The 23,024-nt window shown below is 41.5% G+C and overlaps 1 protein-coding gene and 1 long non-coding RNA gene across 3 annotated transcripts; both read right to left on the reverse strand.

Moving 5' to 3' along the window:
• Positions 1 to 10: 10 nt before the first annotated feature.
• On the reverse strand, positions 11 to 2,244 carry LOC148409443 (uncharacterized). The gene is made up of 3 exons (XR_015868430.1): positions 2,045 to 2,244; positions 640 to 716; positions 11 to 125 (listed from the first exon to the last, which is right to left on the reverse strand). It is a non-coding gene; the product is annotated as an uncharacterized LOC148409443 (long non-coding RNA).
• Positions 2,245 to 2,881: 637 nt separating this feature from the next.
• On the reverse strand, positions 2,882 to 22,404 carry fbrs (fibrosin). Of its 2 annotated transcripts, XM_088439381.1 has the most exons (18): positions 20,689 to 22,404; positions 18,489 to 18,665; positions 17,444 to 17,470; positions 17,308 to 17,337; positions 16,693 to 16,741; positions 14,953 to 15,289; positions 13,467 to 13,690; positions 13,085 to 13,380; positions 12,937 to 12,981; positions 11,721 to 11,822; positions 10,481 to 10,564; positions 10,280 to 10,318; positions 8,865 to 8,936; positions 8,622 to 8,775; positions 8,372 to 8,452; positions 8,116 to 8,199; positions 6,863 to 7,082; positions 2,882 to 6,285 (listed from the first exon to the last, which is right to left on the reverse strand). In XM_088439381.1, the coding sequence occupies exons 1-18, from the start codon at positions 20,989 to 20,991 to the stop codon at positions 4,713 to 4,715; spliced, it is 3,897 nt and encodes a 1,298-aa protein (XP_088295507.1). In that variant the 5' UTR covers positions 20,992 to 22,404; the 3' UTR covers positions 2,882 to 4,712. The 2 variants fall into 2 exon arrangements, with proteins under 2 accessions (XP_088295507.1, XP_088295508.1); XM_088439382.1 differs by lacking the exon at positions 10,280 to 10,318.
• Between the last annotated feature and the right edge of the window lie 620 nt (positions 22,405 to 23,024).

Raw genomic sequence — 23,024 nt, forward strand, 5'->3', positions numbered from 1 at the left:
CCCAGACACATTGTGTGCGGCCTGGGGCTTGCCACCCAGCACATCCACAGCCGGAGAGGCTCGCTGCCGCACTGCCGCCTCCCCGCAGCCTTCCTCGCTGCTGCTGCTGCGGACACACGTTGAACCTGGCGGTCCAAAAACAAAATGATTAAGACAGTAAAACATCATTTTTTACATTCTAGATCCTCTAAAACAAAAAAAAGGAATTAAAAAAAGAGAGAAAGAGAGAGGCATTTTGTGCAGTGCTAACGCAAAGTGAGATATTAGAGTTCCTGCAGCTATCAACAAACTTAATGTAAACATTTCTATGCAATGACAAAAACAGTACATTTTTAACCCCTAAAAACTCCCAAAATGACCAAGTTGCTGTGTCGTAAAATCACTTAGCGACACTTCAAAGTTACATGTATCTATTCCAGTCGACCTCAGTGCTGCCTGGTATGTTGCCGAATATCTTTGTACAATATATGCAACACGCGACTTAAAATTCTTGCGTGTTTACCAAAAAACAAATTAAAAACAACCTCTTAAAAATCCGTGACTCGTTGAGGATGCCTACAATGAACTGATGAGAAACCAAGAAGCACTATATGTTCAATCACATATGTGTAAAATATTTGACCACATGCATCTCCTCACCTGTCTGTGGAACAAGTCGCGGATCCTCAGTGCTTTCTACTTCCAGGATGCTGAACTTAGGGTCCCCTCCACATGTTCTTTGAGAAAAAAAAACACAAGAGACAAAAAAACTTTATTCCTGCGAGGTAATAGCTCTGACCCTGTTGTACAGCGATATGAACATAATGTGAGAAGTTACTGAGAGGACAGCGTTGGAAAGTGTCATCTCATCTCAGATGTCACGAGGTGCGAGGTGAGTGACTGGCAGGCTAGCTCGCCGCTGCTGTTGCTCCAGTGTGCTGAGCTGTGTGTGTGGAGTGTGCATCCTGCAGCGGCAGTTTAAAAAAAAAAAAGTGAACTTGTGTTTGCTGCATTCGCCCACAGGAAGACGTCTGCAGCACGCGCTCTCACGCCACAATCCGGCGATTGAGTGTCTTTGCATGCACTCATTCATTTGCGTCTCCTTTTAAAGGATCACTGACCACTAGCCCGACCTTAATTATAACGACATCGTCAATAGAATTTGCATATAGCCAATTCACAACTATGCTCGGTGGCTACACGAGCACTGGTGCTTTATAGGAAAAGCGCAGACATGGAGAGACAGTGGCGAAAACCAATACAGTCAAAGAAAGGCCCCTTTCCCCGTCATAAAAGAAGACTTGAATATGGTGTTTTCGCAATGCCGGTTTGGCTAACGCTGATAGCTAGTTAGCTAGCTAGCGCCGTACAACAACAGTGCTAGGGTGGCACTAGGCAGCTAACTAGCAAGCTACCAGTAGTTGGTCGGGTGCGTCCGTGAGACGAGCGCGCGCCGCATTCCCACCCGGGGTTATGTAATGCTTTCATTTTTGCTTTAAACGTGACAAGTTGCTTTGAAATGGAACACGGCGGCTGAAAATGTGCCATTAAAAGCCGCTTGAGCATGTACTACAGATGGGGGGGGGGGACTACATTCACTCGTGACGTCAGTACGCGGGGGGTCAATTATGTTTTCGCGAAAACAAAACCCGCTCATTTTTTCTTTTGTCACACATGCCAGATACTTGCCCTTAAAGTATAAGTGAAAATAAAAATTATGGCATTAAATTTCATGAGCATTTCACAATTTTGTGCGGGGCGGTTAAGGGGGTTCGCTCGAGCCGACTCTCGGCTCTTTTAAAGCGACCACAAGTATAAAACACTTTAAACGGTGTTTAGTTAAATAACCACCCTTCAAGTAGATCCCCGAGTCAAATCACGACTTAGCAATTTAGTGTCTGGTCGTAGATGCTTTTGAAGTCTGACAACCGTTTAGGGGTACAAAGCGAAACAATGTGCAGTGTGCTACTGTTTGTGTCGTAAGTCCGAGCTTCCCTCAAGTTTCTCATGACTTCCTCTTTGGCCCCCTCCCTTTCAAAAGCCGCCATCTTAAGTTCCCACCTACCTGAATTTTCCGACCGATTTTCTTTTACTAAATTCTCGTTGAAGGAGTCGTCATCCGTGTAAAATCGTACTCAATCCGTGATGCCGGCGATCCAAACTATCTCCCGGTACCCAACGAGGTAGCAGTCGGCCTCGATAAAGAAGGTAAAATACGGACGGGGAGAGAGTGTCTTTCGGCTCAGAATGTAGCGGTCGCGGGGAGGAGACTTAGCGCAGCGAAATGGTGGAGCGGCGCTGCTCCTCGCAAAGTACACAACACACGCAACTCTCGCGATAACTTAAATGGCGCGACGCTTGAAATGTCGAGGTCGCTGTTGAATAAGCGCTTACCAAAACAAAGCTACGAATTGCATGTATCTAATATTTACTGCCATGACGTATTAAAAACATTCTATGTTTAGAATAAATACAATTGAGAGAAAACACCTACGATCCGATCAGCTTACCACTTCGTGGCTGTCATCCATTTAATTTTTTCTTTCAATGTCACAAAATTACTTATACGTTCAACTATGAGCACTTTTTTAAACGGATCCCTTGAGACAACATGTATAAGTAAATATTTGCATGCAAGATTTTACAAAATATTTTAAATTTCTTGCTGATATTTATAATACAGGAGCAAGTGTGCTACATATACTATTTACAGTACAGCTGTAATGGCCTTTTTCATAATGGCTTGCCTTCCTTTAGTTCACAGGTTTCTATGGCCTAAATGTACATGCATTTTAGTCGGCATGGTTTCGACATTTATGCCTCTCATCACCTCTTTGCCCGGATAAACGATTAATATAGCCTGTGATTTACAATACCAGAACAAAAGACCCACACAGGAGAGTAAACAACAGTTCATTTAATAATTAATCTTTGTGGTCTCTAGGGGACGAATTGGAAAGGTATAAAATGGTCATATTAAAATAATCGACCCAGTCTTTCCCCTCTCGGTACGTCCACTGTGGATTTCCTTTGTATGCCTTTTCAGTTCTTCAGCAGATGTCCCACTCATCCATGTATATAACTTATTTGTCAACGACACAAATTGTGTTTCCGAATCTTACTGTACAAGGCTCTACAACATAGTCCCAAATGGATAGAACACACAAAGCAAGGGCGCACAGTCAAATCTCCCTGTGAGCGTAATAAAGGCATAGATGAGATCCTTGAAGAGTCCATTGCTCTTCACCAGCTTTTCAATCTTTAGAGTGAAGCAAGCCTTTTGCATGATGTGCAGTATTACTACCTGGGGGAGAGAGTGAGTACTGGTGCATACCTGAAACAATGACAACAGAACAATGATATATTTATTATTATAGAAGATAATGTTAAGAATAATAATTACAAAGGCATTTTATCTAGACTACTATAATCTGGTCCTGCTCATATAGTCCAGAGAGTGGGAAATGGAGGAAGCTCTAAAACGCTGAGTGAACGCAGCTTTGCACAGTTCATTTCGCCATCCATCCTCGGGGAACAAAACACGCCCAAAAACAAACCGAAAAAGGATGAATCTCATGTTCCACAACGCTGAGGCTTTGGGGTTTTTTGATTTTTGGGTAAAGCGAGAAACTGAGGTACAATACTGACTCATGGATTGGTCTTATCAGTATTCTGTCTTTTCACATCGACAAAATGTACACAAAAACACAACGTGCCACTTGGAACCTTTTCATGTCTACACACCCTCCTCCCCAGCACCATGTTCTACAGATTACAGAATCTGAATTCTGGACACATGTTCAGGTGTTCATGCCTCTGGGTGTTGCTGATCCACACGGAAAAAGGCTTGTTTTAAAGTCAACAAAAAGTGTGTTGCCAGTCCGTCCATGCAGTAACCAACTGCCCACAGAAAATAATAAAACTAGTCAGATGCACACAGTGGAGTATGGAAAGCCATTGGAACATTTGCAATCCCTTATATCAAGCTCCAAGTCCAAGGTACTCTGCTTGTGGTTATTTTATGACCAGGAACTAGAAATGAGAATAGAAAATTAACCTACAGCGATTTTAGGGAAATTTTCTATATTGGGTTGTATAGCGCTGTCTTCAAAATTGTTGGAATCAAACCCCTTCTCGAAATGGCTTTATGTTGAGCATTCATTCCAAATGCTTTTAAAGTCTATGAACTTGTATGCTTTTTGTCCTCTCAACAGCAGGACAACATTGGCACACTAAGACGACAACTATGTTAGTAGTTAGGCAAACTTGTCTACTACTAATAGTAAAAGTGACACTTGATAGTGCGCTTTTTGGACCTTAAAGGGATAGTTCTTTTATTGGTCATTTCTTTTAATTGTACATGTACAATAATTTGTCATTAATTACAAAACCTTATACTGCAAAAAAGGCTAAACACGTGGACTCTCCTTTTAAAGCATCAAATAAATGCTCTAAAAGCTTTAAAGCCTTTTTACTATTTTAATAGAGTGCAATATAATCTTACTAGTGTGGAGAAAAAGTGTAGTACAATATAAACGTGAAGCTGGATATCCAGGAAAATGCTCAAACGGCTGTCCATACTGTAGTCTGCATTGCACTGGTAACACCTCGGCAAGTCTTGCATCTCTACCAGCAGCTCGGCTCCGCAAGCTGGGACCATTTTGTGCGTGCGAGTCTGCGTCAGCAAGCAGCACAGTGATCCTGACATTTCCCTTTATTTCCTTCGACCGATACTATCTGGACTCTCCGTCTTTGTGGGCGCCGAACAGCGTCAGCTCACCGGGGCCCATCAGTCTGGAACCGCGGGGCGGCGTGGACGCCCGGCTGGTAATGGACGGAATGAGAGGCGGCGGCGCCCCCATTGACAGAGCCCCCACCAAACCGGCGGGCGTTTTGGCCAGGATGCCGTTGGGCACGTGGTGTGTGCTCAGTGGGCCCAGACGGGAGTACAGAGATGCGTGGTGCTGGGAGGCAGCGGCCCCTGGAGGCAGGTGGTGGGACAAAAGGCCAGAGTGCAGCTGCTCCAGGTGAGCAGCGGTAGCAGCATGAGAGGGACTGGAGAGGTGGGAGCTGGGCGGGAGGTGAGGGTGCATGCCGAAAAAGCGCGCCCGCTCAAAGTCTTCCCGGAGGATTTGTGCACGCTGCTCCTCGTCCATGAGGCCCCCTCCCGGCGGTCCCAGCTGGTGAGGCCGGTCAAAGTGATGAGCCATAAGGGCGATCTCCTGGCGGACCGCCTGGTTGGAGGCGGATGATGTGGAAGGGTGGTGGGGAGCATTCGCCGCTGCCGCAACGGCCGCCACTCTCTCGGCGTCCAGGAGGCGCTGTTGTTGGAGGAGCCGCGCCAGATGGGGATCAGACCGCAAGGTGAGGTGCGGGTCAGAACGAAGTGCCATAGCCTCCCTTCGATGTTGTTGATGCTGTTGGGCCGCAAGCTCTCTCCAGGGATCCCAGGTAAAACTGTGTGGACCTTGCGGTGGTCCCTGGGGTGTCCCGTGGGTGAAACGCTCCCCACCCGGCCCCACTACCAAAGCGGAACCTGCCGCGTTACCCAAATAGGCTTCGATAGCCCGAGAGCGATCCAGCAGGGAAAGATGGGGGGGAGGGTTGGGGGTGGGCGGAGGGAGCGGGACACCTGGAGTGGGAGTGAGTGAGAGAGAGGACGAGGGTGTACCAGAACTGTGATTGTGTGGGTGGCTGTTGGGGCGGTCAAAAGTGTTGTTGGGTAGCGGGGCAGGCAGCGAGATAGGGATGTGCTCCGGCTCCTCTTTGCGCTCCTCCTTCACTTTAACTGGCGCCAGGATGAGGGGGGGCTTGGACACGGGCGTGGTGGTCCGATCAGACTTCTTGGCCTGAGATAAGGAAGAGACGGAGGCAGAAGCCGCCGAAGATGTGGGTAGGATGCTGTCCCTCAGAGAGTGTTCGCTGTGATGGATGTGAGCTGCTGGGCCGAGCGGGCGTGGGTAAAGGTCCAGTGGCGATTGGGCCGAGCGGCTGGTGGGTGGGGGGGTGTTGAGCACGGAGGATGAGGAAGACCGCGGTCTGTCCCTGTCTGCTACTAAAGTGGAAGAGCTGATCGGAAGCCCCCGCGAAGACACCGCTGGCAGCGGCCTCTTGTCCAAGTCCCGGTCCCGCTCGCGTTCTCGTTCTCTGTTCAGACTTCGAGTAATGTCTTCAACGGGGCCCCCTCCGCCACCCAGCGAGCTGCTGTGGCCATTAATGTGAGAAATGGGGGTGCTACTGCGGGGCTTGAAGGAGGGCGCTACAGGAGACATCCTCACTGGTGGACGGCCATACAGCGTATTGTCCCTGCAAAACACAGTTTAAAGGTTAGGGTGCGAAGACTGAACAGCTTTTCGTGAGACCTCGAGAAATACATACAGCAGTTTGATGACTAAATACAATTCTGAATCTGTCCCCTAGATTTTGAATCACCCGCCTTGCTTTAGCACACTCCTTTGGTGAAGGTTCGAGGCTTCTGTATGCTCCTCTGTGTCAAAAACTCCTCACATTCAAAAACGTTGCTCGCCATTCAGTCATTCGTGTATCACAGGGGGAATTATGCAGTATCTATTTACAAAGTCAATTCTGTAACCCTAGCGGTGGATATATCAACTACATCTGGAATCCTTCCCTAGGTTTGGAAAAATTTGGAATGCATAATTAAATCTTAGTGTTTAACAAAAAACTGACATGACACGGGTGTATTACATTACAATAAACGTAAAAATATTTTTTTTAACAGATCCTGTGAAATATTTGCCCCCTGAACTTAAGTCCAGCTAATATGGAAAATCAGCTAAGAAGTTCAAAAACTCTTTAGGTCAGGAGAATTCTTTTTTATCAATCACCGCACTTATAAGATGTTAAAACGGAGACAGCCAACCTGTCCTTTTCATCTTTAATGTGGGGAATGTCCCTCCGCTCAGCATCCTTGGCGCGATCCCTTTCGTCTCGCTTGTCGCCTCCTTTGGCCCAGCTAGGGCCCGGCGGGAAGCCCGCTGGTGGACCGTGAAGGCGGTTCCATGGGTCATGATGGTTGGAAGCATTGGACAAGCTTCCCACCACACTAACAGGTGAGTCCTTAGGACCGAACATAGAGCCAGCTAAAAGAAAAAAAACCAAAACGTCCATGAGTTTTGAATTTATAATACTTCACACAAGTGATTCTCAAATGGAAGCATGCAAAATTATAATAGTTTTTCTTCAGGTAATCTAATTTAAAGCTTTTTAATGCAGTACAAGCAACTGAATAGTTTTCAAATTAAAAGCTTTTTTTTTTTTCCATTGGAGCAACAATAGAAAAAATTCCAAAACACATGTACAGTTGATTGTCAATAGGACTACGTTGAAGTTCAAAGAACGTATAACTATTCTCCCCCTCATTCTCCAAATAAATGACAAAGCCGTGTTAAGATATACAATTTATCAGCACTGACTTAGAATACTAACAAAAGAATTGTTTACATCACTCATGTTGAATTTACATCTTATATATCATGGTGTGTTCTCGCATCTGGGCCCACTAAGCACACACACTATGTGACCAACGACATCCTGGCCAAAACGCCCGCCGGTTTAGTGGGTGCTCTGTCAATGAATTGGCTAATGAAGCAACCCATTGCTAAACTGTGTTCTAGTGACTCCTTTGCAAAATGTTTGCATTTTTTTTTTTTGTTAAGTTTTACAGGGATGCACGATGTCATTAGTGATGCAATTTGGTTAGGGGATATGTGATTGAAAAAAATATTTCACACTAGGTGCGTAGTTAAATAAAGGTTGACAAACATTTGCTTTAAACTAACACTTTACTTTCATTATTGGTTTTTACGTAATTATGGCAAGTCCAAGTTAATAGTTGGTGCTCCTCCCTGAATGGAAAAGTTTCAGTTGTTTGAAGGTTTATAGGTACCATAAAACCTGTGCTAATTTATGATAGCATATTATGGCAGTTTGATTTTAAAATGTTAGCATGATTACAGTCGACATAGTTTAGTAACATGAAGTTTGATTGGACATTTTGGTGTTTAAATAAGTTCAATACACTTTTGTGATAGGCCATTCGCTTCAATTAGGAGTGACAAATAAACAACTAGTGGAGTAAAGCACAAGCCAACAATTTGTATGAATGCAACTGACCAAGTGTTGGGCTTCCGAGTCCTCCAAAGGCACCAGAACCGAGGGCTCCCAGCGGAGTAAAGGGTGGAGATCGGCCATATGGATCTAAAATATGAACGCATAAGATTTTTGTTTCAAATTACATTCCTCTGGTTTCCAATGCTAAGTTAAGCAGATTGTATTCATTTAGACCACAATGCAAACCCAATGGTTAGTCCGTAAATCTTTCAGATGAGAAAATCAAAGCAGCACTGTAGAGTTACAACACAGCTCTTACCCAAATGTGCAGCTGGCGCGAGGAAAGACGAGTGCGGTGCTGATGGGGCGATGAAAGGCGCCGAGGACGGATTGACTGCACCTGCAGGTAGGTTAGGTACAGCAAAGAGAGCAACGACCAAATCAAACAATGAAAGACTTAGCTCCAAAGTGCACCTGACAGTGAAGAAGCATGTTACATATGAAAATGTGTTCATAAGTTGGGAAATGTCTGTAAATAAATAGTAAAACCGCAGGTCAGCTGGTTTTACCTGTGGCTGAGAAAAGACTTGGAGGTCTAGTCAGATCATGACTTGGAGGCAGGGGTCCCCCGATTGGCCCCATGGGGCCGAGTCCACCGGCTCCTGGAAGACGGGCCAGCAGATCACTGCGGAAATCCAACTTGTGAGGATCAGCCTGCATCAGCTATGGGGAGGAAAAAAAAAATCGTTACGGCGTAAATCAAACATTTGTTATGGGGTGTATGAAGAAATCTTCCTATTAGTAGAACGTACCTTGACTTTCTTTTGATGGCTCAGGATCATCCAGGCCACATATACATGCATAGCACACCACTTTCCAGGTTTCTGCACACCACAAAAACATGTTTGCGTTGTTAATTCCATGATTTCACGCATGATTTCTTGCCTACTACTGCAGGGATGGGCAAACTTGAGTGCTCAAGGGCTACGTTTGATTTTGAAACCAGTGGGCCAGGTCAATCATAGTTGAGGACTATTCATTATTTAATGTGCATGTTATTATTGTGAATTTTACTCAAATTTGTAATACACTCAAAAACTAGAACTGGGCAATAAATTCAATTAATGTGATTAAGTTGTCATTTTAAAAACCAACAAGATAAATGAGGCAAATCCTGAAACAGGTTTTGTTAGTAGTTACTAATTTACTTGCTACTTTATTCTGGCATTAAAGCAAGTTATGCCTAAGTTATTAATGTTGAGTTCACGTTAAAAATTAAAATCAAAATATTTCATTGTCTGAAGATTTTACACAGAATTTATTACTGAATACGTTAAACTTTCTTTAAATGTTTCTTGTGTTTAAAACTCTGATAAAATTGGATTAAAACTGTAATGATCTGGAATGATTTAAAAAATGTAACGATATTTAAAAAAATAAATACAAAATGATAGATCTGTGAGTAAATACTTATTTCTAATGTTTTTTTTAAAATTAGTGCTGACGAAGTTAGAGCTTTAACTTTGGAGATGAATCTAAATTTTGTAAAGTATCTATAAAAAAAAGAAAAAAAGTTAATTCCTATTTCTGTGGCATCTGAACTCTACTAACTTTAATGAGTGTTTATGTAGTTTTTCTTGAAAAACAGTTTGCGGCTCATTGAAAAAATGAAAATATTGTGCCGTTACTTTTGTTTCCAAATTTTAACCAAGTAAACATTTGCATAGTGGAAAATGGTGCTGAAAAAGGTGATTAGTCAAGATTAATTTAGGAGAATTTTGCATTTAAATAGATAAAAGATTTTAAAAGCTTGACATCACCAAAAAATAATTGTTTAGAATGTTAAACTATGACATGTTTTATTTAAAAAAAAAAAAACAATTATAATACAGGATATATACAGTAAATGTATGATGGAATGCATTACATAATAGTGTGGACCATACGTAGCCCCCGCACTCTATTTTGCTCATCCCTGACTCATCATTGGTGATGCACGTTTAGAAGACATCTCAATATTTTATTTTTTTTTACAATTACAAGTGAGAGCGACCATAGTGGAGATAGGAGAGGTCAAAGCATTATGAAATATGAAATACCCAAGTGGTGTGCAAGGCCACTGAACGAGCATTAGCGAGCCAGCATGTTGTGAGGTTAGTGCGGTGTGGATGAAGCAGTGAGAAAGATCAGCTGAACCAGTGCATTCAAAACATCTGTTTGTGCTTACATTACTGATTTTCAACGATGTCCCGAATGGATCAGTTAGCTACGAGAGAGCACAGTTGCAAAACCACTTTTAATCCAAATCTCTCACACTGCAATTCGATTTCCATCGGTTGGAGTACAACCTGACAGGCTACATATCGTAGCGAATAGTGATGTCGCTCTAAAAATGACATGAATGACTTGACAACGAGGCGGTCCTTACCCGGTGATCTTTGGGCTGCAGGTGATGTGGCACAACCCCGAGGCGAGCGCTCAGATCCGGACCTGTTCCCTGAGGGACAAGAGGCTGTGGCAAAAAAAAAAAAGACATCAAGCACAGGCAAAAACACTCATCAACAACTTCTAACAACTACACTTAAAAATACATGTGAGAGACCAGGTAAAACAAATGTCGTCAACGTTATTTAACTCCAACTTAGGTTATTTTACATGTCGAAAATTCTCGTCCATCGTACTGAAAGAGTTACTAGATGTTTTTGGAAAGATAAAATGAATCGAAAATATGTGACAACAATGAAATGAAGAATTATTAGAAGTTACAGATGCAAAAGCAGTAATAGGATCGCTGTATTAATTCAAATTTATGAGTCAATGCTCTTCAAGGTTACCATAGTTCAAAACTAATTTAAAGGGATACTGAACTTATTCAGCCATTTTCAGCAGTAAAAAAAGTTAATTTGTCGAGAACTTACACATTCAAAGTCAGCCATTTAAAATTTATTTTAGTTAAATAGCAGTTATTGACGATGATTAGATTATTCAGGGACAACTCAGTAAAAACAGATTTTCGACAACTACAGCCATCACTGACTGTTAGCAATTTCATTTGAATTTAAAAAGCCAATTTCTAAAAGGCAAATTTTTCCACTTACTGTCGACTGAAAATTACAACAATTGTGCTCAAATCTTGGTTGATAACCAACCACGGTTGACCTCTTTTCTGGCTTTGGTCATTTGACTTTCACGAGCTGAACCTAGATTGGCTGTTACGTGAAGATGGCATTTTCAGTTCACAACATGTAGAAATCCTTGTTTTTAAAATACATTAATTCTGGATGAAAACTAATATAGTTATCATATATTTATAATAAAAACAACTTCAGCCAGCACAGAGTAAAGACAATATTACTGTTGAGACTAAGACATGCCAATATGATTAGCTTGGATCTTTACATTCATACTCCTTCCAAAAATCTGGATGATTCAAAGGGGACACCTGCTTCCCTCTAGCTGGACCTAACTGACAAAAATGTTCAATAGGGTGTCGGTCATGGGTGTTCTCAACATGAGATCGTGACTAAATCCCGCAGGTCCTCACTTGAGCAAGAGGTGAGGCATCAGCCCAATTCCTCGTATGCTTTGTAACCACAAAGAGCCACCGCCCACTTCTGATCTCATCACTCTGGACAGGTTCACAGTAGGTATGAAAGAAAAGTTCTCACCTTTGGCTGGAATGCTCCTTGCAGAGAGCTGAAAGGCCCGGTGGGAGGAATCACAGGTGGGATATTGGGCACAGAGGGCGGTGGCGGGTATTGTGGGAAGAACTGCCATGACAGACACATTAATGATCACTGCAAGATTCACCACACGCATGTTGCATATTTGATTACACTTGATTGTTTCGGATGAGTAAACCAACAGTATTATCTAAGAAAGACAATCTAAGTACATATAATATTGAATAAAAATCTAAACCTATGAATAAAATTCAAAACCTATCATGTCTTCTGGAAATTAAAAAAAAAAAAGCATTTGGCCCCTGTACATAATAGGTTGTTGTGCCACCCTTGGCAGCAATAACTGGAAATCAAACATTTGCAATAATTGTTAAGTCAGCGTCGTTGTGGAGAAATTTTGGCCGACACTCTTCGCCCCATTCTTGTAACTCAGTCGTATTGCGAATTTTAAGATGAAACGTTTCAGACAACACACATCTTAGTTGGAAAAGTCTTAGTTGTAACATCTTAGTTGTACGTAGTACGTCTCTCAAGTTAATAAAGTGTTAGATTTATGGTCAGCAATCAGATTTTTTTTAAAAGGACGATATTAATCAAATGCTTAATCTCAGTGCCGATAATTGGTCCATCCCTATTTTACTTGCGCAATCCGTTTGGAATTTATCTTGATGATTGAAGTGAAACAATTGTGTGATGAATAAAAAGAAAAAAACATTGGCAAAGGGCAAATACTCTCACAAGCAGTCTACAATCAAAAATTTGGAAATCTCTCCCAATTCACCGTTTTTTTCCATCATAAAATCAAAATCTTGACTGCAGATTAATTCTCACTAACCGATCAACTCAAACTGATTTTTTTTAAATAGCAGTTATTGACATTTACTGAGTTAACATATTTACTCCCATACCAGTAAACATGGAACTTTGACATCTTTAGCCATCAATGGAAGTGGACCGAGTTACTGATAATATGTAGAAATATCGATGGATTTATTTTGTAAACAAAAAACAGCTTTTCACATCTTGTTTTTTCAATGATGCGAATGATGCTTTATGACCTGAAATGACATTCAATTCACAGCTGTGCATTTTCAAGAGTTAATAGCTTGGATTTCTTGACCTCTTAATGCAGTTGAGACTATAGGAATTGGACACCCTTTCCAAACTTTTGACTGATACGGTAAGTGATTTTGATACTTACAGGATGCCGGTACAGCCCCTCCATTTTGCCGGGATATTTATCAAACTGAAAAGACAGAAGTGGCAGGAGGGTTAAAAGACACAAATGTGGAATTTGGTCCACATTCCAGACCGACTGGAATGTGACGTCTGACAAGACTACTCCTCACCAGGGGTGGTGCGGTGGCAGTGGGGTGCAGGAAGGGCGTGAAGTGTTGGTGCGTGTGCGTATGTTGGTGCTGGTGGTTGTGCTGATGGAACTGGTAGGCCAGCGGTTGGACGCTCGGCTGGTTCTGGGAAGTCCGACCCGTCGATCCTGGCGTGGAACTGGATGCCGAGGCCCCGCCGGGAGTGGTGCGACCCACTGCGGCGTTACTCCCTTCTGTCCCAGGAGCGCTACGCCTGCCTTCACGCTCTTGTGCGTTCAGGAAATGAGAGTTCAAATTCTGCCGCAGCATTTCCTGGTCTGTGGTGTATGGCGTAGGAAAAGGTTACAATCACCTCGAGAAGTTGAACAATTATGCCATGATGATGTTTCTTTACTGTATGTACCTGCTGCTGATGAATGGGAAGGGCCCTGTAATAGAGGCGGAGGGGGAGGCAGGCCTGGTGAGGAAGTAAACAAGGCCCCGGAGTTGGCCCGAGATGGAGGTCGGAGGGGCCCCGAGGACCCTGCGCCCCGGATGTAGGACATAGAGACACTGGTGGAGGGAGTTGGAGGGCGCATGGAAGATGATGACGATGCGACAGACGTCGGTTTGACTGGAGTGCTGCTCCTAGGAACCAATACCACAGAGTCACTTGCCAATTTTAGGACTTGGCTTACTTTATAGAAGACTAAGTTTGACTGTGACTTAGTACAGCATGACTTCCCAAGTATTAACTGTGTATGTCTGAATATCTGCGCACTGGTATTTTCAGCATGACATTTTGGATAGTGAACATTTTACTCTAATGTAAAAGGCAAGAACAGGAAGTGTACGTCATGTAACAGAAAAATATTTTGTCCAGACCAGCTGTAACTTTATCTATGAATAATATGCCTAAAAACTAAGTGAAGTATGTTTTTAACCATCGTCAAGTCAAAAGAACTTATTTTTATGTATAAGTAGAGAATAACTGAATTGGGTCAACATGATGTCTAGAGGTTATGGTTTACAGTCCAATACATTTTAAAGGCATAATTCACTTATTTAGCCATTTCAGCAGTGAGAAATACACTATTTTGTTTATGATTACTCATTCACTGCCAGCCCAGATAATAGATATTTTTACTTCTATAGATGTTAGTTACAGCAAGAGAGTCAAAATGAATCGTTGATGTTTATGAACAAAATTGTATTTTTACAGCTGAAAATGGCGAAATAAGTTTAGTATCACTTAAAAAAATAAAATGAAGTACATGTCAAAGCAAAAAAATCTGAATCTTTTGACACAATTAACTTAATTTTGTTTCAAATTGTTTCTTTCTATTTTTATGTGGAATAACAAATCACTTTTTAACAATTATCTCTCAATGTAAAAGACACAGCAACTTGAACATCTCACTTTTATCACTATGAATCACACAAGTTTTCGTAAGCTACATCGACGACAAAATTTAACTCATCAATAGATGGTCAAACATTAACTCATTAGTGCCAGCTCAATTAAAATATGTTTCTGAGTTACAAAGATGACAATGGCAGTGCTTTCTCAGTAAAGATACAATTTGCTGTCTTTTGCGGTCTTGGTAGTAAATGAGTTATCTAAATTTTGTCAGTTATGGGTTTGAGACAACAATAAAGTGATCATAAATTATGTATACTTGTTTGGGATTATTTAAAATTAAATTATTCTATTTGCATTAGGAACACAAATACAGATATTGTGTGCAAAGTCATTTAAGTGTGAAAATAATCTGGAACTGCGGCATGAACACTTATGACCTGCTTGAGCACAGGGACTTGCTTGAAACTTAGTTTAGAACTCAAAACTTGCACATGTGACCCACTCAAACATCTACTTTCAGCAAAAAAAGCGAACAAGCCAAACAAACCTGCTGTAAAGGGGGTGAGACCTTCCTGGCATGCTTTGAAAGGGCTTGGGCTTGGACAGCGGAGGGCTTTCGTTGTGGTGGCGGCCGCCATTCCCGTTGATGGTACCGGGCCGGGGGACCGGCCCTGCGGCTGAGGCCGGGGAGCGGGAAGGCAGGCGCGAGAAGGAGGCTGAAGAGGTAGTAGACGAAACGGCCTCTGGGAAATGCGACTCCAGGCTTTTCTCCTGACTCCGCTCCAGGCCAGAAACTCTGGGCGTCACCATCAAGCGCGGGACGTTGCTCCGCGCCGGCATGCCCGGGCAGCTTTTGCCCACGGTTGAAGGCGGAGGCTCAACAACTTCAGGGGAAAAGGAAAACATCAGACAGAAGGTTATTTTGTGATGTTTACTTTATTAATAAACCACATTTAAAATTAGATGAAGCAATTTCTGGAGAAACTGCTAGTGAATGCTAAAAGAAAAATCACGGAGATATGAGGAAATGATGAGGAATGCTTTAAAGTCATGGAATATCATAGAATACTTATATGGAACAATATTGAACGTGAAATCACATGGAGAGATATTGAACTATATTCAATGAAATATCTTCTTTTTTTTTCTTTAGAAATTTGGGTTGAATAATTGTGGTAGGAATAAGATGAAAAGTTTAAAACTGAAAGGGTTGGAATCAGTCAAAAAATGTTGAAATGAGAAGGAAAAAAAAAATCAATAATATTTCAAGTTTGGTGTTTCTTTTGATTTTTTTTAATGTAGTCGTAAATATGAGCTAAACAGTTTAAATTTGGAACATGAGATTTGGTCAAAAATTGGTGAAACCATGAAAATATGATTTTTTTTCTTCTTTTAGAAATTATAGGAAAACAGTGAGAATGAGAATGTACAGAGCAGTAAAAGGTTTGAACAGTTTAGATTGGTCAACAACTGTGGAAATTGGAAGAGACAAAAAAAAGATAAAAATGTTGACTTTTTTAATTTATACAAAAAAAAATCTTGATAAGATTTGAGCGTAGGCATTCCACATTGTAACAGTTTGAATGGGTCAAAAAGTAAAAACGAATTTGATCTGAAATGTTTTGTTACAAGCAATTTTCATATGTGTCACAGAGATTTTCTGTGTATAAAATGTAAAATATTTTGGAAAAGTCAGAATTTTTAGAATAAGAAAAAAAATCCAGAAGATGTGAATTGTTGGAATGTGTTCAAGTTTCTAATTAAATTATTATTCAAACAAATGTTTTGATTTATGGAAAAACATTGGAATGAGGAAAAATAACTACCTTGGCATTTCCAGATATCTGTAACCATATTAATTTTCCCAATTGACTTTTTAACTCATTCACTGCCATTGACAGCTAAAGATGTCAACGATCCATTTGAACCGAGCTGGAAGTGAATGAGTTAATTTTACTTCCCTTGATTTGAAAACAGATGTCTTTACTTTCTATAATTGTGCTGGTAAAAGATCACTTAGGTAGGACACACACGTCACACGTCAACATGAAATATACAAATAAAGGTTATATCGTCTATCGAGTAAATTACATAGTGAACCAGTTTGTCTTATGGTGAGAACCTTTCCATGGAAATAGGCCAGGTTCCTGTTTAAAAACAATAAATGTCCTTCGCTGTGTGACAATCATCTACGCAATCTAAATTTAACCTCATGCATCGCATCAGGTAAAGGTTTCACTGGTGTGGATTCCAGTCAGGTGGGTGCAGCACTTAATGAGACACTAACCTTTTCTGGTGCTGACTGTGAACACTGGATCCATGTCATGGTCCGAGGCCTTAAAAGAATTAAAGAAGCTTATTACAGGAAATATCAAAAATACCAGGATTATACAGTAAAAATAACGCTAAGGTCCAAGCAGAAAACAGAGATTTGTGCCACACAATTATTGAATACAAAAAAATACTAATGAGTGAGCATGAGCAAGGTTAACAAATAACTAGCAAACCAGGACGGCTAACATCAGTTGATTTCTGATCGTTTTTTCATAAAGCAGAGGAATATCGAGAAGTAGCAGCTCATTTTCTGAGAAATAAGTCCTTTTTTGTTGTATCATTATTTTGATTATAGCTCATTCACTGCCAGTCCAGCTGAAACGGAACTGACGTCTATAGTCATAAATGGCACAGAATGAGAGATTTTAAAAGATTTTTTTTTTTTTTTTTGCTTTTTATTTCAAGAATGTTCAACGGACGAAAAACGTGATTTACCCAGACATTTTTGGAGCTTCAATTGCAATACAGGATAATGTGAAAAATCAATATTTTTGCTAAGTTATGTAAAGACAGAAATGACACTGGTCTACTGTTTAAGCTAAAACAAGTGAGTCATTGCAACACATACCTTGTCCCCAGCATCGCTCTCAGTATCACACTAAAAGAAAATGAAGCATTAAAAAAAAAGTCATTGCAATACACAGCTCACATTGTATAACCGGTCTGCAATAATTGATTCTACATGTATATTGCTTGATACTTACAATGTAACCAGTCTCCAAAGGATGTCCCTAGGGCAGAGAAAACATTTTAGAAGTTACAATGGTATAAAAGCACAGTTCTCAAATGGGGTTATGTATACTCCCGGGGGTAAATGAAAGGACTTTACAGGGTATGGTAGATTTTTAAAGACATTTTATAAGTATTAGCAAAATTAATGTCATGCTTTTTAATGCCATGACAGGAACCATTTCCGGATTCTTTTTTTAATTAAAATTGAATTAAATGTAACAATACATTGTATTGTAGTGATTCCTCTGCGGCAGCTCAGTGACAGAGGTTAGCACGTCCGTCTCACAGTACAGGGACCCGAGTTCAAATCCACCTCGCTCCAGCCTTCCTGTGAGGATTTTCCATGTTCTACCCATTTTTGTTCCTATCTTAGGGAACGATACTTTTGTCATTGGCGGTCCCCTTGCCCAAAAATAACTTCACAGTTGCTGAGGGTTCAGGTAACAACCAATCATGGCTCACCTATGAGCTGTGATTGGTTGTTACCTGAGCTCTGAGTAACTGTGATGTCATTTTCAGTCCACATCAAGAGGGGAAATGGCTGCGAATTTAGATGGGTTAAAAGGGGGGAAAAAGAAAAAGAAAGAGTGGATTTTGCAGCCTACTTCATGTTCCACCAACACAGAATTAATCCGAGTGTCATGTAAGACTAGCGGGGCTGCAAAGGACATACAGCTAACAAAAAAACTTCAAAAATCATCAGGACTGGTTAAGCTATACTTGGCTGAAAATATATTTCACAGAGGGGGTACATGGTTGAGAACTACTGATTTCTACTGATTTTAAAGAACACGTTAAAGGTGAACTTACGCCAAGATTTTCCTAAAAACAGTATATTCTGTGTTCCGCCACTTGTATAAATCCTCTAATTTGATTAATATTAAATTGTGGAATAGGTAGAATATTCTACTAATTGTTATCAATGTCAGGCAGCAGCCTGTACTGCCGAAGAGTTTCTGAACATGCACATCATGACCACAGCTGCCAGGACACTAGAGCCCAAAAGATTTGTCTCACCTCGATCTTCCTCCTCTTGTTCCGACTCTTGTTCCAACAGCTGCTGGAGTAGCTGTGCGGAACGCCTTCCTCCGGCTCGGACAGTGGCCCCCCGCCATTCTCCTCCGGACCCCTCTTGCCCTTGTTCCTCCTACCCAGCATGTCATTGTGCTGGCTGGGCTTCATGGAGCAGTCCATCTGATGGGAAAAAAAATTTAATCGGGTGAGCTCAAAGAAGATGCAAAAAGATGTCAAGTAGAAGATGAATTATCGTCAATGTGTGTAACGTTTCTGTCCTGAAAAATCCCCTCAAAAAATAATTGGACACAATCTCTTACTCAACAAACATGAATGATGAAAAACACCTTTAGCTAATAAACATAGGCTTGCTTGTCAGTCATTTTTTCCGTCAACACCAGATTGTCCTATTGAAAGGCGTACTCTTTGTCATATAAATAAAACCGGAATTGAATGACTTGAAACAAGCATGAATCAGAAGTAGTTTTCTTTATTTAAACTCATCTATTAGATATGGATTTAGGTCTGTTAAAAATCATCCCACTGACCAGTTGAACAGCAGCTGATGAAGGCTCAGCAAAGCCCGTTTGTGCCTGTCACCATGGTAATGCTCTGATTGGCTGTAATTAGCATCGAGACTGACAGTAACCCTTTACCGCCTACCAATCTGTTCAAATCAATCAACTTTTTACAGCTGCTCCTCTTATGTGTTAGTCAATATTGCACTCATGATATCAGACTAGTGATGGTGGTCATTAGTTCAATGTATTCAAACATTTTTTTTTTAATCGAAAATCATTTGACATATGAAATTTAAACCCTGTGGCTGGTGTGTCTTGTCAATGACACTCCTATGAGACACACGAATACACAAACTGGTGTGGATCATTTCACAAGCATTTTTTTCTTGCAAAGCCATTTGGCAGCTTATCAACACCTCCCGGAATGAGCACATGAATAATTGAGGCCTCTCCACGAGCCATCAGCTGCCTGACTGAGCGAATTGCACTTTAGAAGCAAGGAATGGTGTCAGGGTTGAGGAGTTCAAAAATAAAGGGTGTGATGGGAAATGATAAATTCAGCACCTCGTTGTGACACGCAAGAATATACTACTTTAAAAACGTTTTGTAAATGGCAACATTCACAACAGGTGTTTGATTTGTGAACATTTCTTTTACTGCTATGCCTTTCGGTGACTCTTCCAGTCTTTTGTATCTCTGTTGCAACCTGATGAATGCAACAGCCTAAGTTCAATAACCACTTCAAAGCATCCTGTTTGAAGCCTTGCTGTTTCAAAGTATTTTTGATCAATTGTTAGGTGTCATTCTGGCTGTATGTCAAAATGTCAACAGCACAACCAAAAAAAGTATAGACACCTTTGTAACGGAACCAGAAAATGTATGTGTACCTTAACTCATTCCCCACCATTGACATACAGATGTCAAAGACCCATTTTAATGGATTAAACTTCTTATCAATTTTCCTATTGAGTTCCTTGTTAGAAACAGCAAATTTTAAAAAATAAATATTCACTTTTTAAAAAAATCTATTAAAAAACAGTCAAGCCAAGCCCAATATTCGTAACTTTTACTGAGTAGCCTAGTGCAGGAATTTCCAATTAGTTAGTGTACCGTGGAAGTCAATTATGCCTAAGAAAAAATGTAAATCTGATGATGGGAAATGGACGGTATTCTTGGTTTAAAGATAAAGCCATCTAGACGGGGGAAAATATCTAAAGTGTTTCATGAAGCTTCATGAACCTTTTGATGTTTTTCTCTCTCCCGGTGGTGTTCTTGGTTTGAAGATAAAAGCTAGGGAAATAGAAATGTATTAAAAATTCCACAGCATTTTAAAACTAAAAGAGGCATTTAAAAGAGTAAAAATGAATGTCTCGTAACTTTTGATGAGGCATTGTTTTCCCATGACAACTTTCAATTATTAGCAATGCGACAAGTGGCTAGCAAATAGACGAGCAGCTATTTGAATAATAAATACTTTTTCACTCACTGTAAAGGCATTTCCAAGCAGATTTTCTACAGGTCCTAGTTTTCCAACACTTAAATATATGTATGTTCATTACATGGTGCATTGAGGTTGAAGTGGTCACTCCAACTAGACTTCTGTATTTTGACAGACTGACAGTTTTGCAAAATCTTGCCATGTTGTTAAAAACGTGTATTTTCATTTAAATTCACTCATTTACCTCCAAAGCCTCCAAGCTGACAAAGCTGGCAATAGCGAAGCCATCGATGATGTCTTCCTCACACGACACGGACTCCCTCTTCCTCCGGCGCGGGGGTCTGTGTCGGCCAAAACCGGGCCGGCCCTCTTTCTCCCCCGGACCGAGGACGTTGTTGTTCCCGCGATCCTCTCGATCGGAACCCGAGGAAAGAGACGTGGCCCGCTCCTCGGCCAGGTTGACTCTTCTCCGCCGCCGCTCCCTGTCGCGCTGGGATCGGGAGCGGCGGCTCTGCCTGGATGCAGTGCTTCGGCTCGGACCCTCCATGTCCTCCAAGCCTTTTGTCCAACTCCAATCACGCCAAAGGCACTTAGTTCAAGTCCCGGTCCGGTGGAAGGTGGCACCTAACCGCAAAGAGATGACACCAGCCCCCCGGGCCCTCTCTTGGAGCCCCAGTTAAAATGGCGTTAATTGAACCAATGGACAGTCCTATTTCCCTTTCTTTGACAACAGTCTATTGGCATCGGGGTCTTTCTTTCGGCGGAATTTGAGTTTCATTTCAATTATTTCCAACGAGCCACAGTAGGAATTAAAGCACAATCACTACGATCGGGACATCTTCTAAGTGGCTATCATAGTTAGCTCGCTAGCGAGAAAAACAAGCGAATAAGCATGTAAACAAAAACGACAACCCAAGCTGGTTCGATGACGCAGCTAGCTAAACGATCTCACATGGGTTTCTTGTTGAAAATCAGGCCATCGCCAACTAACATTTCCATCAACAATTTACTGACAATTTGAGTGCTAACACAAAAAAATACAAGGTTAGCTAGTTAGGAAGGCCCAGAAGCCAAATTCTGGAAACGCCAACACACTAACTGTCGTGACATTGTATTTAACGGGTCAAAACGACACTAACACCGCACAAATCTCGAATTTCAAACAGCAAAATGTGCTTCAACTACCGCTAAAAACGCGACCACTTGCCAAGCACTTAGACTTCAGTCCAGCAAATTAGCATTTGCTAATTCACATAGCACAAACGGGGCTAACTTCAATACATCAAAATATATTCCGACAGCAACCTAAAAATAAATAAGTATTTCCGAAGTAGCAACGAACGTCTAACACCCAGACAGTTAAACGCTGGGTCTAATAACATCCCCCGATCGATGTTTCTCTATTTCAATCGTCGTTGTGTTTGACGGCCGATGGTGATCCTTTGAGTTTGTATCCCATCAAAAGAAAGACGTAACGTTAGCACTACGGCTAGGTTAGCATTAGCCGATCCAGCTGTTAGCTAGCAGGGGTTTATCTTTTTTTTTTCCTCCAAAAGAAACTGAAGGAATGTGAAGCCACTATTGACAATCACTCGCGTAATAACGTTAAAATGCTACTTCCCGCACAAACATGCTTACTGTCCTCTTTCATCATTTGGAACAAAAATTCAAGGCCCGTTCTTGAAAGCCTCGGTGTCGATTTCCATAAACGAGGGTGTCGGCCAACCCCCGTCGGGCTGGGCAGCTCCTCCGTGCAGCCTTCACTGTTGAGATCCAACGTTTAGCACAAGTTCAACCGGCCCCTGGCGTCCTCAGCTCACGATTCCGTTTCCTGACCAAATCCAGTGCGCAAAAACAACATGCAGAGGGACACGCCGCGTCCCCCGTCGCTTCCTTTTCACGCGTTTCTTCGGAATTGTAAATGTATCGTGGACATCGGGGAGACGCAACCCTTGTCAGCCGCTGCTCGCATTGTGTGCGCAAGTCTTCTTCCTCCATACGACTGGTGCCTGATGTCACTTGTGTTTGTTTACACTGCCATCTTGTGGTAGAATAGAGGAGCTATGAGTTCTACTAAGCTATTACGTGCAAATACATAATACTAACAGCTACACTCTTCCGACTTTGAAGTACTCATCAAAGATACTAAATCAGGCACAGGTACCCCATAGAAATGCATGGTGAATTATAACCTAAAAGGGAAGTCAAGCGTAACATTTTCTTAACAATGATGTTATTTAACACCCCTACTGATCTTAAAATTGAATTTTGATCAATATTGTGTAATTATTAATGGTAAACCCACTCGTTGTTTTTTGACTGAAAATGATACCACTGTTGCTCAGAGCTCAGGTAACGGCCAATCACAGCTCACCTGTTTTCTAGTTTAGTCACGTGACATTCACAAGTTGAGCAGTGATTGGGTATTACCTGAGCCCTGAGCAACTGTGATGCAATTTCAATAACATAAAAAGACGGTGAAGTGACCTGCCTTTAGATGGATATAAACAAATGTGTTTTGCTTCACTCCTTACATTGTGTTTAAGCGAAAAGAGTTGCACAGAATACATTACTGTATTG

The sequence above is a fragment of the Hippichthys cyanospilos genome, chromosome 17 (genome assembly GCF_059441005.1).
Source record: "Hippichthys cyanospilos isolate Australia breed blue-spotted pipefish chromosome 17, RoL_Hcya_1.0, whole genome shotgun sequence".
Taxonomy (NCBI): Eukaryota; Metazoa; Chordata; class Actinopteri; order Syngnathiformes; family Syngnathidae; genus Hippichthys; species Hippichthys cyanospilos.

Bases quoted from the DNA above. Each gene is read 5' to 3' on its own strand.
- fbrs (XM_088439381.1), bottom strand. From the start codon at position 20,991: ATGGAGGGTCCGAGCCGAAGCACTGCATCCAGGCAGAGCCGCCGCTCC. The intron at 17,338-17,443 runs GTAAGTATCAAG...ATTTTCTTTTAG, and splicing joins CTTTGGAGACTGGTTACATT to TGTGATACTGAGAGCGATGC. The intron at 8,937-10,279 runs GTAAGCACAAAC...TGTGGTGTGCAG, and splicing joins CATCGTTGAAAATCAGTAAT to AAACCTGGAAAGTGGTGTGC.